The 17,160-nt window shown below is 31.6% G+C and overlaps 1 protein-coding gene across 1 annotated transcript in view; it reads left to right on the top strand.

The window, feature by feature from the left end:
• Positions 1-16,531, top strand: part of LOC150108973 (uncharacterized) — a 93,390-nt gene extending 76,859 nt beyond the window's left edge. The window contains exons 3-5 of the mRNA XM_090404674.1: positions 10,546-10,647; positions 12,980-13,117; positions 16,221-16,531. Of these exons, the coding sequence (XP_090260800.1) occupies positions 10,546-10,647; positions 12,980-13,117; positions 16,221-16,459 (479 nt within the window). The 3' untranslated portion in view covers positions 16,460-16,531. The remainder of the gene's footprint in view (positions 1-10,545; positions 10,648-12,979; positions 13,118-16,220) is intronic.
• The last annotated feature ends 629 nt before the right edge of the window (positions 16,532-17,160 follow it).

Here is a 17,160-nt window from a genome sequence, read left to right as displayed (position 1 = left end):
ACCTCTGATATATTTTTATGACCCTCGGTGAAGTGTTTTACAGATTTACAAAGCAAACTAACGACTAAAATTCGCAATTTATTAATTACTTTAATAAATAAATTTATTGAATATCCCATTTCTCATTTTTTTTAAATCACTAAGTAATATTTGATGTTTTATCTTCTTTTTATTTATTTATTTTTATTTTGGTAATTGCGAAAAAATTCTGTATTCGTTACTGTACATACGGAATATGAAAAAATAACCTTTTTTACATTGCGTATAACTATGTTGTAGAAGTATGTTGTTTGTCACAATCACTATTCTTCTCTAAATATAATTTTAGAAAACTGCATATTTAGTATTGTTTAAAGCAGTGCTTCCCAAACTTCTGGATGTCAGGGCTACAAATATTTTAATTTTTAAAAATATTTGTGGCCGTGAAATATTTTAATTTTTCCCTTTGGAAAAATTAAAATATTTCACGGCCCCCACCTCGAACAAAATCGTAATATAGACATATATTATTATAATATTTATTGTATTTATATTCAATATAAAATATACACAGCGAATATTGCAAAAATCAGCAAATATTACATTTTTGGCATCTTACATACACATCTGACATGGCGTTACTCATATTTTTATACAGATAGATTTTATATTGTTTTTGTACATTTGTAGTACAAGCACATGAACATAAAACGATTAGTAATAAAGAAAGAATTAAAAATATAAAAAGAAGTTTAATAACAATTGTTTCAATACTGCTACACGAAAAGTCAATATCAGGTGAAATATCTGAAACTGCAATTCCTAGATTTCTGCTTTGAAATGAAACTTATATGAATAAGCATATATTTACTAATATTCATTAAGCGCCGAAATACGCAGGAAGCAAAGTTTGTGAACCTGCACCAATGTGTGTGATTTTTTTCCCATTAAAATATAAAAAATAACAAAAAAGAAATAATAAATCATAAAAATTATATACGTATAAGATAAAAGAAATCTACTTAGTCTTAAAACATTTTCAATTTGTTTTCATTATTTCACGGCCCCCCCTCAACAAAACCTACGACCCCCAAGGGGACTGCAGCCCACAGTTTGGGAAGCGCTGGTTTAAAGGATGTTACCATAGACAACACGCCTTAGATATGACGCTGTAAGTAAATATTTTTTACCCATTATAAATTCTTGACAAATTTATTCCTTAACTCCATTCGCAACTTATACAGGGTGTTCGGGATAAATTTGACAGTTTCGTAAGGAAAAAGAAAATCTTCTTTGTATCTATTAAATTTAATGAATTGACAAAAAAACATTACAGGCAGAGTTAATTACAATACTATCAACAAGATTTACTCAAAATAACCACCATTAGCATCGATCACAGCTTCAATTCTGCTTCGGAACCTCGAACAAGCTGATGCTACAGTCTCCCTGGGAAGGGCCGCAAAAACTGTTTTAATTTTATCCATTAACTGGGCTTTTGTATTACTGGAAGTGCGATTGGTGTCTTTTTCAACTGCGCCCCATACAAAATAATCCATGGGGTTAAGGTCTGGGGAGTTTGGAGGCCAAACATTTGGACTGGTGAAGTCGTAGAAATTTTCAGACAACCATTTTTGACTTTTCCCAGAGGTGTGGCAAGGGGCCGAATCCTGCTGCCATACATACGGCCTACCATTGGCTACCCTTGTTATCCAGGGCTTGACTACAGTTAGCAACTCCACGAACAAAGCCCGAATTCCAATGCCAGGGTTCTTCAACACCTGTTCCTGCAGATTTGCGAGGAATTCTGCTGTACGAACGCAATCAGATCGTCTGCTAGGGATCTTTCTTCTTGCTACATCCTCGTAGTCACCATTGCAAGTCTCTAGTTCATGCCTGATTGTTTTTACTGTATTCAGGGAGCATTGGGCAGCAGTCGTAATATCCTTATTTTGATGGCGGGCACGAATCATCATGATACAAGTTATTCTCTTCCATGATTCAGGTGGGTTCCAGCTATCCATCCTTTCTGACATCTTGTATATGAATGAAGAAGGGTCCAAACTTTTAAATGAAGAGAAGTGTGTGTTAATACATGTAACTTACGGAAAAATATAATTAATTATAAATATGTCAAATTTATCCCGAACACCCTGTATGTCAAAAAGTACGATCTTCTGAGGTATGGAATCACAACCCCCATTTTCAAATTTTCAGAAAACGGTTTTCAATTTCTCCAAAATGTGCAAAGATGTGGACTGTTAACTCTTCAGAAAATATATTATTTTTCTTTTCTTCAGTCTATTCGAAATGCTCAATTTTATTTAGTACTTGTGAATTTTATCTCCATGAGAGATCTCAAGGCAACCTCATTAACAAGATTTATCGACAATCCATCGATTTTTAGAGTGTCTGAGGTTAATGATCATGTTATGGCCACGTCTTCCAATTGCATGTGAAATGGCTCAACAATTTTGCCTTTCAACCAAGGAAATTTCCAATTATACTTTCTTCCTCCTATAACTTTTATAAGTAAGAGCTATAGATAGAAGGAAGTAAAAGCTTCTTGAAGACCCAGAACTTCCTTATGGTAATAGTAAACAAGAACGTTTTACAATATTAATAATAATAATAATAGTAATAATAATATTTTTTAAACATTTTTATTTATTTTATATATCATCATACAGAGTATTTACATATGTATATGCATATGTGCTTTCGCTATAATAAAGCATACTATTACATTTTCTGTTCAGTACAAAATGTAGAGTTCAGTGATTTTTTTTTAAATGTAAAGGTACATTTTTTTCAATATCAATGTCATAGCTTATTATTATACAGCCTATTTACATATACACAATTATATATATATATATATATATATATATATATAATTAGAGAGTGGAATTAGCCTTTACTATTTAAGTTGCTGTACTGTTTATGTATGAGATGTAGGCATTGGATGCTGGTGATTTGTGATGTGTATATTAGTGTTAATGGTATATTAACTTTGTTAGTATATTTTCCAGAGTTCGTGTTTTAATGTTCTGTAGTTGTCTATGTGTCTTAAATTTCTTGGTAGGTTGTTGAGTAGCGTGGGTATCTGATGTGATCTCACCAAAGAACAATATGAGTTGTTGAAGGGTGTAGGGATGTAGAGAGTTGTTGTGGGTAGTGTTATACGATATGCCTCTCTGTTATTTCTATAGGTGATGTTGAAGTAATTCCTTAGTAATATTATGTAGTGTTTCAGATTTTTAATGCTCAGGATTCTGTGTGTCGCTATGTGCTGGTCGGATATTGGTTGTTGCGTGTAAGGTGTCCAAATCACTGTTGACACAATTTTCCTATGTAATATTTCTAATTTTGTTAGGTGGCTGTTTGATGTGTTTGCATAGACTGTTATATCGTATCTGAGTAGAGATTCGCAGATACCGTGATATAGGAGGTTTTTTTTTTATGTTAGGTGGTATAATGTCTTTTACTTGGAAGAGTTTTGCTGCGATGATGCGGAGGTGGGTATGTATTCTACATGTTTTGTCCATTTAAGGTAGCAATCGATGTAAAGACCAAGATATCTTGCATGTGTTATAGATTTGATTTCGAGACATTGGCAGGTTTTTTTTGTTGTTGTTGTTAATGCAGCGGTATGTGTGTGACAGTGTATCGATAGTGGTGCGGGACGCATGATTCTCGGGTTGTGTATTATTAACAGATGTTAATAATACACAACCGTTGTATTATTATTTACATAATAATACAACGTTGATTGTATTATTATGTAATACACTCCGTGCCGTTGATTACAATTGCGTTTTGGTAGAAGTATGTTGTGATTTCATTTAGGTCTTGTTGTGGTATGGAGAGAGCCGTGTTAATGTCTGTGTGGATTGCTAGTAGTGCGGTGTCATCTGCGTACTGAAATATTTGACTTCTTATGGCCAGGTTATGAACATCGTTAATGTACAAGTTGAATAGAGTGAGTGATAATATGGCGCCTTGAGAGACACCTTGCTTTTTTATATACCCCGGCTGTGACATGTACCTATTTTTGTTACTTGTGTTCTGTTTGAGAGATAGTTCCTGAACCAGGTATGCAGTGTTCCTCTTATGCCTATTGAGTATAGTTTTGTGAGTAGTATGTCATGATCAAGTGTATCAAATGTTTTGGTTAAGTCAAGCAGTATAAGGACAGCGTACTTGTTTTTATCGAGAGCTTTGTTTGTTGCGTCGGCGATGTCTTCTAATAAAGTGATGGTGTTTTTTGTTTTCTGAAAGTCGTATTGGTTTTGTAAGATGATGTTGTACTTCTGTAAATAGTTCTGTAGTCTGGTGTATGTTATTTTTTTCTAGAATTTTTGAAATGACTGGTAGGGTAGCTGTTGGTCTGTAGTTCTGAGTGTCGTTTCTTTTACCATGTTTGTAAATTGGCGTAATTATTGCAGTTTTTAGTTGTTGTGGAATAATGCCAGTGTCGAATATTATGTTCATGAGTCTCAAAAGTATTGGATTTAGTTGCTTAAAGTGTGTTAAAAGGTCTGTGAGTCTTATTTTGTCTATTCCTGGAGTGGTCTTTGGTTTTTAGCTGTAAAAGTGCTTCTTTCAATTCCTGTTTTGTTACAGATGGAAAATACATAGTTTGTTGTTGACTTTGTGCCGGTAGTTTTTTGTTGATCGTTGGTAGATTGTGTTTTTTGAGTTGTGTGATATTGTTTGTGAAGACATGGTTGAATGAGTCTGCTAGTTCCTTTTGGTTTGTATCCTGACAAACTTTTTGCAATCAAATCTTGCGCTAAAGTTTTCTTTTTTCGAGTTACTAATTCGTTAAGTGTAGCCCATGTTTGCTTCATGTTGTCGTTATATTCCATGAATTTTTGGAAATAGTAGTGTCTCTTTTTGCCCTACGAATTTTTGTTGTTAGTTGATTTCTTGTGTTTTTGCATAATATTTGTAAATGTGTGTATGTAAATGTGTTACTGGGTGACTTTTTTAGTTTTTCTATAGATGTTTTTTTACAGTAATACTATTTAGTATGTCGCCATTTACCCATTGTCTGTTTGTCGCCTCGTTTGTGAAGGCTTTGTTGCTTTTTTGTATATTTCTGTGAACTTTAGTTGGAAATTCTCATATAATGTTACAGGATCATTTATTTTAAACAGGCATTTATTTATTTTAGAATAGGTATTATAAATAATAATAATAATAATAATAATAATAATAATAATAATAATAATAACAGAACTTGAATGGAACAGAGTTATAGTTATTTTTTATTTGTGTTAGCAATGTGTACACGGTAGAAATATAAACTGTTACAAGTCGGTAAACTCACGCAAACTTTTTTCTTTGTAAATGGAGTATACAGATAAATTAAGCTACTATAGTTCAATTAATAGTATTTACGTATAATAGGAAATAAACTTAATTACTGTAGTTATTGTTTGAGTCTGGGCAATTTTACCTTCTAGAATGACAATTTTCACTGTTGTTTGCTATACTTTAATTTGCTATATTTTAATGTGATATACAGTGGAGTTGACAGAGACCAAAGAGCACAAGCAGGAGTCATGATTTGGATTCATAACTCCCTTTCAAAACAGTTAAAACATTATAAATAATGGAATGAACGAATAATAGAAGCTAGAATAAAAATAGATAGAGGCTATTTAACAATAATTGGTTTATATTCCCCAGAAGAAGGAAGAGAACAGGATAATATTGATTTTTATAATCAGCTATAAAACATATATAATAAAATAAATAAAAATGATTACGTAATTGTAGCAGGAGACTTAAATACAAGAATTGGAAACACGAAAATTAATAATAATAAAGGAATACATGGAGAACATACTCTAAACAGCAATGGTAAAAAATTGATTGACTTTGTAGTTTATAATAATCTAAAAATAATAAATTCCTTCTATAAACATAAAGACATACATAAATATACTTGGGTAGCAAGAGGATGGAAATCAATGTTAGATTATTTTATATTAAATTAAAATACATCAAAATTTTCACTAGATGTTAGAGTTCACAGAGGATATGAAATAAGTAGTGACCACTTCCTTGTTAAGATAAAATTAAGATTACCACCTAAATGGCTACAAGTAACAAGAACAGAAAGAAAATTTGAAACATTTGTTTATAAAACTAGACTATTGAATGACACAAATGTACTATGTCTATATAAACAAAGAATTAATCAATATCTAGATAAAATAAAACAAAATGAAGAAATAGAAATAGAATGGCTTAATATAAAAACGATACTAAATGCAGCAGCAAATGAAAGATTAGGAAAGACCAAAAAATTTAATAAAAGGAAAAAACTGAAGATCTGGGATGATACAATGAAAGAAATAATCAAAAAGAAAAAAGAAGCCTATCACAAATGGTTAAGCAGTAAAAGAGTAGAAGATGAAATAGAATATAAAAGAATAAGAGCCATAGCTAAAAGAGAAGTCAGAAAAAGACATAGAGAATCATGGAACAAATTTGTCTCTAATTTAGAACATGATTTATATATATATAAAATAAGACCCAATGTATATAAGATTTTGAACACTTAAATGCAGATACCAAAGAAAACATAAAATTAAACACCGAAATGAAATTAGAAGAATTTCTAAATTACTACAGAGAATTGTGGACAAACAAATATTTTAACAAAAGACAACTGGCAAATAATTAACTAAAATGAAAAGGAAATAACTCAAAAAGAATTAGAAATCAGCCTGAAAGAAACAAGAAACGTAAAATCACTTGGAGAAGATAAGCTAGGTTCAGGACTATATAAATACGCAGGAACAAGATTCAAAGAAAGACTCTTATTATCTTTAAATAAAATGTATTCAACTGGTATCCCCCCCCAATAGAATGGAAAAAAGCAATTGTGATTCCTATCTCTAAAAAAGGTAATAGAGATGACCCTAAAAACTACAGAGGTATTATTATACTAAATTCCTGTTACAACATATATAGCAGAATCTTAAATAGCAAACTAATAAAATATTACGAAAACTTTATTTTATAAGTACAGAATGGATAATATCCTAAAAGCTATCACAAGTATATATGAAAATAATCAAATGCAAATAAGATTAAATGACGAGCTATCATATACGAGAGAGATAAACCAAGGGGTCCGACAGGGATGTTCCCTCTCAGCAACTCTTTTTAATATTAACTTAAATGAAATAATAATAAAATGGAATAAACATATACATGAAGGAATTAAACTTTCTCCTACAGTGAACTTAAACACCCTCCTTTTTGCCGACGACCAAATAATAATTACAAATTCTGAAGATAACTTACAGAAAGCCATTTTAGATCTAAATGAGATAATCAAAGATTATGGTATGATAATATCAACAGAAAAATCAAAAACTGGCCTTTAAAGGACAATATCCAGCAAGAATTAAAATAGTAATAGATAACAAGATCTTAGAACAGGTGAATTCATTTAACTACCTAGGATATATGATAACATATGAAAATGAAAAAGATATAAAACGTAAAAATTGCAAAATATTTAAAAATAACAGGTGTAATTAATTCTATATTTAAACCAAACCTAGTTCAAAAACAAACCAGACTAAAAGTATACAATACATTAGCCCTACAAGTCTTAATGTATGGAAGCGAAATCTGGACAATAAAACAAAAAGACAAACAAAGATTAACAACAGCAGAAATGAAGTTTATGAGAAAAGCTGCAAAGTACTGTATACTCTATTTGATCACAAAAGAGACGAAGAAATTATGAAAGAATTAAACCAAGAACCAGTAATAGAAAAATTTTAAAAATATAAGCATAAATGGATGGAACACGTTCAAAGAATGAAAACAGAAAGATTACCAAAACAAGCTTAAAGTACAAGCCACTAGGAAAAAGAAAACCAGGCCGTCCTCTTAAACAATGTTAGACAAAAAGACAAATCTTAAACAATTCAACGATGACTTCTAAGGCCGGAACAGGCCATGCTAGGCCTAAATCCTTGATACGCATGATGATGATATATATATGTATAATTTTTTACTTAGAAGATCAGTTAAACGAGCTGCAACAAACCAAAATAAATTCGTCTAGTCTAAATATAGTCTCATTAAATTTTCAATATCGATCTCCGCAAGAGCTTTAATGCTAAAGTATAACACCTACCATCTGCACACTACTCTGTAAATTTGCAACACTGATTTATGCTCAGATAATCCACCACGAGTTTTCAGGATGAAATATGAGTCTGCATATCAGACAATTAAATTTTGAATCAGGTCCATTAGTTAGTTGTTGGTTAATATTAAAAGGCTTTTGCAGTATGTTCATAAAATAGTATACCAGTCATGTTATTCCGATAATATTATTATTCAAATTATTGATTTGAATTCCAATTACTTTAATTTGAGTGAGAGGAAGAAATAGCATTCCATTTTAAACTTAGGGAGAGATACACATGAATTGGGGGGGGGGGGAAGCAGGCCAATGAGACGTAAACTTTCCTATAACCATAGTCAGTGAATTATTGAAGAAATAGTCTCTTCGTGTTGTATTTTTCATGATTTATTAAGTGGGCAATACGACCCTCATCTTCTTGCCATTTCGTGTCGACAACGAACCAATATCACGACTCCTGTACAAATCTGTGAAAATAACAGACCAAAATTATGGTGAACAGAGTAAAATCGTCATAAGAGTACATTTTAAAAGCTTCAGTAGGGACAGTTAATTCTGGGCATTGCCACACAATCGTTTATTATTCAAAATACTGTTTTACATATGAAATACAATGTTTCTAATAATTTATAAACAAATTTATTCTAAGAGAAGCTTAGAGCTTTTTTATTTATTTATTTCTTATGGCTATGTCAAAAGATATATGTCCGCCATTAGATCATGTGGCCATCACCTTCCATACTAATTTTCATGAACAAATGAACAATGGCTGCATTCACGACAATTAAATGTTATTCACCTCACCTGTCTCATTCCATATTCTGACTAATTTAGGAACAGTTCTCTTATCTTCTCTGTTCTGAAGAGGAATGGTTTCGTCTACGAGTTCTGTAGCGTGTCGCAGGCAAATAAATTACCTTAGTGTTCGTAAAATGCATAATGATGTTTAGGAAACGGAATTCTAATTAAAATAAAATGGAATAATACTGTTCATTTATTTTGTTTCGTCTTTTATCATAACTCATACATTATCCTTAAGAAGAATACAGTAAAATATTCTGTATTCCAAATGCATAATTTCAAAACTGCAAGATATGCAGATATCATGGACGAGTTATCTTGCATAGAGAAAAAAAAAAGAAAAAGAAAATTTAAAAAAAAGCTCTGATTTTACACTACATCAGGGTTCCTGGTTATAGATATTTATAAAAATTCTATAAAATAATACTTGGACGAATTACTTTTATCTAAGCAATCATTAAAACGAACGCCCTTACTCGGAAAGCAAATACTGTTTGGTAATAAGATCTAGCTTCACATACCCAAACTTTTATGTTACGTATAGGCATTCGACAGTCAATACTGATTCTCTTCAATACCCTGCGCATAGTTCGTTGGGTAAAGGTTGGGGAACAGCCCTCGTTAAATGTTTTGGTCAATTGCTGCACATAGGAAGTTCTGTTTGTCAGTGCAAGTCTTCTCAGACGACGGATATCTTGTTCCTGACAGACTGTATTAGGACCAGGGTCACGCCACTTAGACAAGCAATGTGGATTATTTTTCCACTGATTAAACACCCGGGACATCTCACTTTTTAAGAAACTAGTCAGCTGTGCTGTTTTCGAAATCGTGGCTCCAACTAGACGGGCATCCACAATAAGCCCGTTAGCGAACTCCTGAAGATCCTTTGTTTTTTCCATTGTTATCAATATATTGACGATTACTGACTAGCAGCACTCTTAAATAGTGTCCTAGAACATGTAGTGATGCACGTGATGAAGTATATTGTATATACACTCGGTAAGTTGTTTATATACCTGCATAAAGGGTGCTAATTCAGTGGCTGGTATGTGTTGCATCGTATATATATATATATATATATGCTAGCCAGATCAGTATACGGTACATGCCAAGCAACTGATAAATTCGTTTGCATATGTACACGATGAAAATATACAACTATAACAAATACTTTAAAAACAATAGCCGCCGAAGTAGGAAAAGTATATTCCGCTTTTTAAAATTTGCCTTTTGTGGTAAAGAGTTTATCGCTGGTACTTAACGCACAGTATTTTAAGTATATAGGAAGTTGAGAAGAGTTGAAAACCGACATCCATTAGATAGTGGATGTCGTTTTTCAACTCTTCACACAGTTATTTGGCATACAATTTAGTTACTAAATAAGCGACTCTTAGTGGATATGGCAGCTCCAGTGAAGAATGGAAACAATTATGTTCGCTGATTTACTTGCTACTATGACAACGCAGTGTACCTAATCATATTGTATATTAGTTGTATCATAAGCAGGTGATTTCTGTTCAAATGAAGTTAAACTCAGTTACTGTGTAAACAATTTTTTGTTTATTATTTTTCTATTTTAGATGAAGAGAGAACAAAGATGAAAGATGATGGTTTTATCATACCAAAATGCATCTCCTATCTCCTTGCTGATAATATTATAGCCAAAGATGCCTGGTTAGACAGTAAGTATACGAGAGTGTTTAACTTGTCATTAATAAGTCTATATCTTATCTCTACATATGCCATATTTCATTTCTATGTAATGCAGCTGCTATTTTGTCAAAAAAATATTATTTATTTTTACTTTTATTTTGCCATTTTAACGAAGACATAATTCGTGGTGTTCATAACGTTAAATAATGCAGGCACTACTTGAAATAAGATCTAGCTGCAAACATGATAACATTTCGTTATTGTGTTTGCAAGTTATAATGGCGTTTACTGGAGTTGATTAAAGTTTACTGGAGTAGAAAACTCCAGATTTTCCTCACTCAAAAAGGCATAACTGAAAACATATACAATAATCATCACCCATTGATGTTACATGGCTTTAATTCTCTCTCTAAGCCAATCCAAGTTTCTCTTAAGCTTCGAAATTTAGTTGTTGACGTCATAAATCTTCTAATATCTTTTATTTCCCAATGGGAGTAAGCTGAGACTCTTCAGCCATAATATTCAGCCACTATTTAGCCATAACTTTAGTCATAATCAGAAGGCATTCATGTTAAGTTAAGTTAAGTTCATGGCTTAAGACACAATGTGAAAACCTTCAACTGATGGTATAATAAAGTTTCTTCCTAAACCCTCATCGGTAAATTGTTTTAATGAAATAGTATAAGTTCTAGGGGGAGAGGATGGGGGGTTGATAGGTTAAAAACCTGAATTCCTAAAATGAAAAGTCCTACTAACGTTCTGAGTAACCGACAGAAAAAGGCCTAGTCGGTCTGGTTCACTGAATAATTAGCGTGCTCATTCTCTAAGCAACAAGTTTCGTTTTAGAATCCAGCTATGGGCAGGGATGGTTTCGAATGTCTTTAGATCCGAAATGAATTTCATCTACTGCCTTATGGAACCTCCATAGTTAGTTGATATCGCGTGCCTTTTGTATGGAAATATCTCAGTTCGAATTCTGAGAACAAAGCTTATAAGGATTTTCTTCTTCTTTATCTAAAGGGTTTTGCTTCTCAGAAATTCGTGTTTTTCATCCTGCTAAAAAGGTAAACTGAAAAAAAAGAAAGAAAAAAAAACATAATACGGTGGATTCGTGGTCTTAACGACTATGACCCCAATAACAAGCATAAAAAAATTCATGTTTTGTCTCTAGATCTGTGTTTCCATAATATATAAATAAATAAATAATGATATTCAGCCAAAAATAAATAAATAAAAACAGTATCTCTCAAAAGGTCTGTATGGTCCAGTAGAAATGACCTTTACATATATAGCCCTAATCCCGAAGAAAGACGTTTTAAGTTCGATTTTGGTTGCCGAATAGAACTTTTTCCTAATCCTTTCTTCGATCAGTTCCCGAATTAGCCAATCGCTTCTCTTCGGAAAGTTTTTTTTTGTTTTTTTTTTTCATCCCGTGAACTCCGAAAATCGACCGTAGAACTGTTCCCGACAATAATACATTGCCTTCGGATTAGAGACAACGAGATAGTAGCATTTGTCTGTCTCTCTTCACCGAATGTCCTTTAAAGTTAGTGATAGTTTGAGCCGGCTATCACTGAAGACTGACTGCCCCTCAGTCTCCAAAAATTAAATAGGGCTGAAAAGGCCTCACTACTCCCTGTGGGGATTTAAAAAGCATTAGTATATTCACAGATTTTATTTTTTTAAAAAAAAATCTCTTAGCCCACCTATTGTACTATAGATTTACTAGATTTCGTGGGTGGAAATATCATAAAAAATGAAGGAAATAAAATTTAATTTATAATACATCAGATATGTTTCATTAATTTAATTTTGCTAAAGATCTAAACCATAACGAGTTACTCTTTTTCTAATGTCGACCATGAAGGAAATAAATTCGTGACTGTTTTAGAGTTCTTGTCCCTGTTTCAGAACCTACTTCCAATATCTTTGTGATTGTAATGTTATTTTATGCACATATTTTATCAGCAACGTTTATTTGACATGCTTATCTAATATTTATATACACTATTTGGGGCATTGTTGCTAAACTATTTTTACCCAAAAAATTAGGTAAAAATAATATTTCAGCGTTATCAATCCTTATCACAGTAAAAGTATTAGCGATGCTTACCAGTTAAGCGCATCCTGTGTGTGGTGACACAGCATTCCTTATTACTTTAAAGACTGTATTATTTTATTTTATCCTCCTCATTTTACATAATCTCACGTTCCATTACAAATAAATATCCCATGTATAATGGAGTGTTTGCCTAGTAACAGCAGGCTTATTATTACTTTAATAGTATCTTTAGATAATTTGCGAAATACGGTGATAATAATTTTTTATTTATTATTATTTTATTACTTTCTTTAATCCAGGAATGAGAAATTTGGCAATGTCGTGCTCTATGGTAAGTTTAATTCTCCTATCGGCCTCTGCTGCTCTCGGAGTACTTGGTTTATTGAAGAAGCAAGTCAGCAGTATTATGGTTACAGGAGTCATGTATATGTTAGCCGGTAAGCATAAACAAAGAGATATGAATTTATGATCATACTGTTTATTTATTCAAAAATTTTATATTATATTATATTATATTATATTATATTATATTATATTATATTATATTATATTATAGGGAATATGACTGCAATAAAATTATATGGGAAATACTGTAAACAAAATAATAATAAGAAGAAAAAGAGTGTAGCAGTATTTTCTTCAACAAACACAAATTAAACACCAGGCAGTCAACTGTCCAATTTTTGATTAAAATAAATAAATAAATAAATAAATAGTGCTAAATGAATGTCATTTCTTTAATCAGCAACTCTAAAATGCAACTCCGACCTTCTACTATCTTTAAATTTGGTTAGATCCTGTATGCTAACCAAATTTAAAATTTAAATCAGATGAAAATTTAGTTAGAAAGTAAACACTTCATCTATTCACAAACACGACTACAAACTCTGGCTGTAAACCACATCAGAGCTGAAAATTTTGAATCCACAAACGCAAAAATTAAACATATACGATATACCACTGTGAAGTCAATCTATCCTTCTCAAATGGCAAAAACATGGTTCTTTATCCCAACTCTAAGTTTTTCGTCACACCAGCCAGATACTTACAAAACTTCAAACGTTGTTTAGGCTTGTATTAAATAAAATTTGCACTTATAGTACATTAGAAAAAAAAAAGAAGAAAAAAAAGTAAAACTCGCTTCTGTAATTTCATATTGGTTAATATAATATAACTATAAATAATATAAATTTAATTAATTTCGTTATAATTAAGAGCAGTAAATTAATTCAGTGGAGAAGAAAAGTTTACAGTCAGCGTTATAGAAGTGAAATAATTACTTTATATATAAATATTATTTGTTGAAGTAATCTTCTTTCCTCAATTAGAATTATACTTTAACTACTTAAAGAATTGCGCATGAGTGTTAGAACAGAATATGAAAAAACTATAGTTCAAAATGCATATATTAAACAAGGCTCTAAACGAGACTTGTTCAATGTATATACATAGCAATATACTGTAGTTGCATAAGTGACACGGGTTTTGTCTTTCCTCTTTTGCTCAAAGTGAGCAAAAGTTATAAAAATATATTCCTAATATATTTTTCGTATCATCCACTTACGAGCGGTTGCAGAATCTATAAATAATCTATAAATTGATGCTTATGTGGAAAAGAGTTAAGAGAGAAGAAATCTATTGGTGTTCTTGGAAGAGCTTGAAGTTGTAGTCCTGGAGGATACTTCGTGAGAAAGGCTATTCCAGAAAACAGAGGTAGATGAAATAAAAGAGATGAACAGGAGTAACTAGTTTAATGTGTTACTATTTCAACTATAAATGAATCGGGAAGCTATCACTGGTTTTATTGTAACAGAAAAGGTAGGGATGATGGAATGCTATTTCTTCAGAACAGCGCCCATGGAAGTATAGGTAGAAAGACACATTGACGAAACAGATCATCCGTAAGACTGTAGTGGAAAGAGTCTGTGAGAAACGGGTGGTCAGTTAGCTGAACTGCCATCTTTCTTTTAGACCAGGGGTTCTCAAACTTTTTAAATTTTTTACCATATAAATAAGAATCAAAAAATATATGTACCACCATAAAAGTATTTCCCTATTAAAAATCAATACATTCCAAATGGAGTGTTTATATTATATTTTTTAACGGAATGTTACATAATTATCTTAATAAAATACATTTTCGCGTAAAATAATATATTACTCTTAAACTTGCAACAATCTATTGCTTTTGTTTTTCATTATGTTATATGTACTTGTTTATTATAATTTTTTTACATACAAAAATACTGTTTCAAAATAAATGTTAAATATGAAAACCCTTATGACACGCTAATGAGACTTCGCATCCGAAAATTCACATAAAACTGCAATAAAATTTATTTGTTCGTTTTATTCGAATCGCCAAGCTAAATTCTTGGAACAGTATACTCGTTACAATATTAAAATACATTTTTATGAACATTTATTTAAATATTTTGTGTTAAAATTGTACCACCAAAAATAACGTAATGTACCATTAGTGGTACATGTACCACAGTTTGAGAAACGATGTTTTAGACTGTATCGGAAATTATTAGAAAGATTTTTGGTATCCCATCCAAATGTGGGAGCCGTATTCTAATGTTGGGCCGATTTGCGATTGATCGTAAGTTAGTAGCTAGATAGGTGCAAAGTAACGTCTTGATCAAAGAAATGAATAATGAATATGAAAAAATAAATAAATAAAATGTTTTGGAAACACTAGAGGTGATAGGATGTCTCCCCATATAAGGAATGAATCATCAGTGTTTAAAGTTATTATGATTATGATTTATTAGCAGACAAAAACTGAAGAGAGAACAACTATCCACCATTTCATTCAGCGAGCGACTCAAAACTGGCTACTTAGTTAAAGTCAACAGGTCGACTATAAGAAAGCAATCTGTTGGGGGATCCTTCATGGAATGCTTTCGATATGTCGAGCAATAGTACTAGTTTCTCCAAATCTTTATGCATGTTATTAATATCAATAATTCATTATAAAATAAAGAGACTTTAAATATGAAATCATGCATGCGAGATAAGACTTAATTCTTACTTCTTAATTTTTATTTCTTAAGTTTTTATTCAGCACTTCGTCGATACATATTTTCATTTGACCCCAGTATATAATACTTTACACAAAGACAAAGCACGGAGTCCATTTTTGAATTTCCCTGTGTGTGTGTGTGTGTGTGTGTGTGTGTGTGTGTGTGTGTGTGTGTGTGTGTGTGTGTGTGTGTGTGTGTGTGTGTGTGTGTGTGTGTGTGTGTGTGTTATAATATGATTATTATTTTTATTATATCTTTCAGTTATACCTTTCGGACAATTAAAGAATAAACTTAAAGTAAACTAGATGTTAAATTCCTAATGATAAAATATTATTAATAATTATATAAACAATTTTTTGCTTTCATTCGTTACCGTTATTTAAATATGGTCTATATAATGTAACTTTTTTTAAATTAAAGTTTTAATTTAACGTTATATATATTTTAAACATATTCTATATATTATTTATCCTATCAACTTAGTAACTTTTCTCATTTTCTTTCTTTACAGCTGTTTTCGGAACCTTCGCCCATGCTTTTATGTACTTTAAGCGTATTAAACCGGAAGGATATTACACAGGCACGCTGTTAGACCGTGGAATACCTCTGGATTACCTCAAAACAAGAAGGTTCACTACAGGCTGGTCGTCTTCTCTAGGATGGACAGGACTATCATTCTGCATCATTTCAAGCATGCTATGGCTGTTACTGGCAAGGGTTATGAGGTTCCATGTGCTTAGTCCAACGTAACAATGAGAGCTATAGCTATCCTATTACATGTGCCGAAAACTCCACAAAAATAAAAATCAATTTATATCCGTACTAACTCAATCTCTCTTCCATAGCTCAGACGGAAGTTTGACGACAGATGACTGAGATGTAACTATTTCATCTGATAAAGGAAATATCCTAAGGTGTGCGAAGATAAATCAGCAAAAAGATTTAATATATTGTGAAGCGTGTCGTAGCTTCTGTGCAGATTGCATTTTATATCAGTGAAATGCAAATATAGACACAGACAACTTAGTTAACATAGAATTTAAATTATTACATCTTTTCATGAATGGTTCTCTGAAACTCTTTAGTATAATGAAAAGTTGACTCCCTCATTACCGAGAATTAAAGAAGTAATGTCAGAATTATATTAAAGAAATGTTTGGAAGTTATGTATTAAAGATAGACTAACTATTAGTTTCATGAAAGGTAGTAAATGGCTTCGAACAGCATTAGAGGGAAATGGATTCGAACAGTACTGAAAGATGATCACACACACGATAATATAATACATATATCAATGTGAGGGCATTGACAAAAAAGGTTCAACTTATGCGGATCATATCTGCATGATATATGGTATTTGCTGACGACCTATAAAATGGCAGTACCTTAATAATATAATATAAATAATAAATTAAAATATGTGCACAGTATAACAGTGCATATATTTATTA

This window comes from Typopeltis vanoorti, chromosome 2 (genome assembly GCF_054136105.1).
Source record: "Typopeltis vanoorti isolate ZY-2024b chromosome 2, IOZ_Tvanoo_1.0, whole genome shotgun sequence".
NCBI lineage: Eukaryota > Metazoa > Arthropoda > Arachnida > Uropygi > Thelyphonidae > Typopeltis > Typopeltis vanoorti.
Note: the sequence above shows the minus strand (reverse complement) of the source record. Positions and strands in the feature narration are given on the sequence as shown.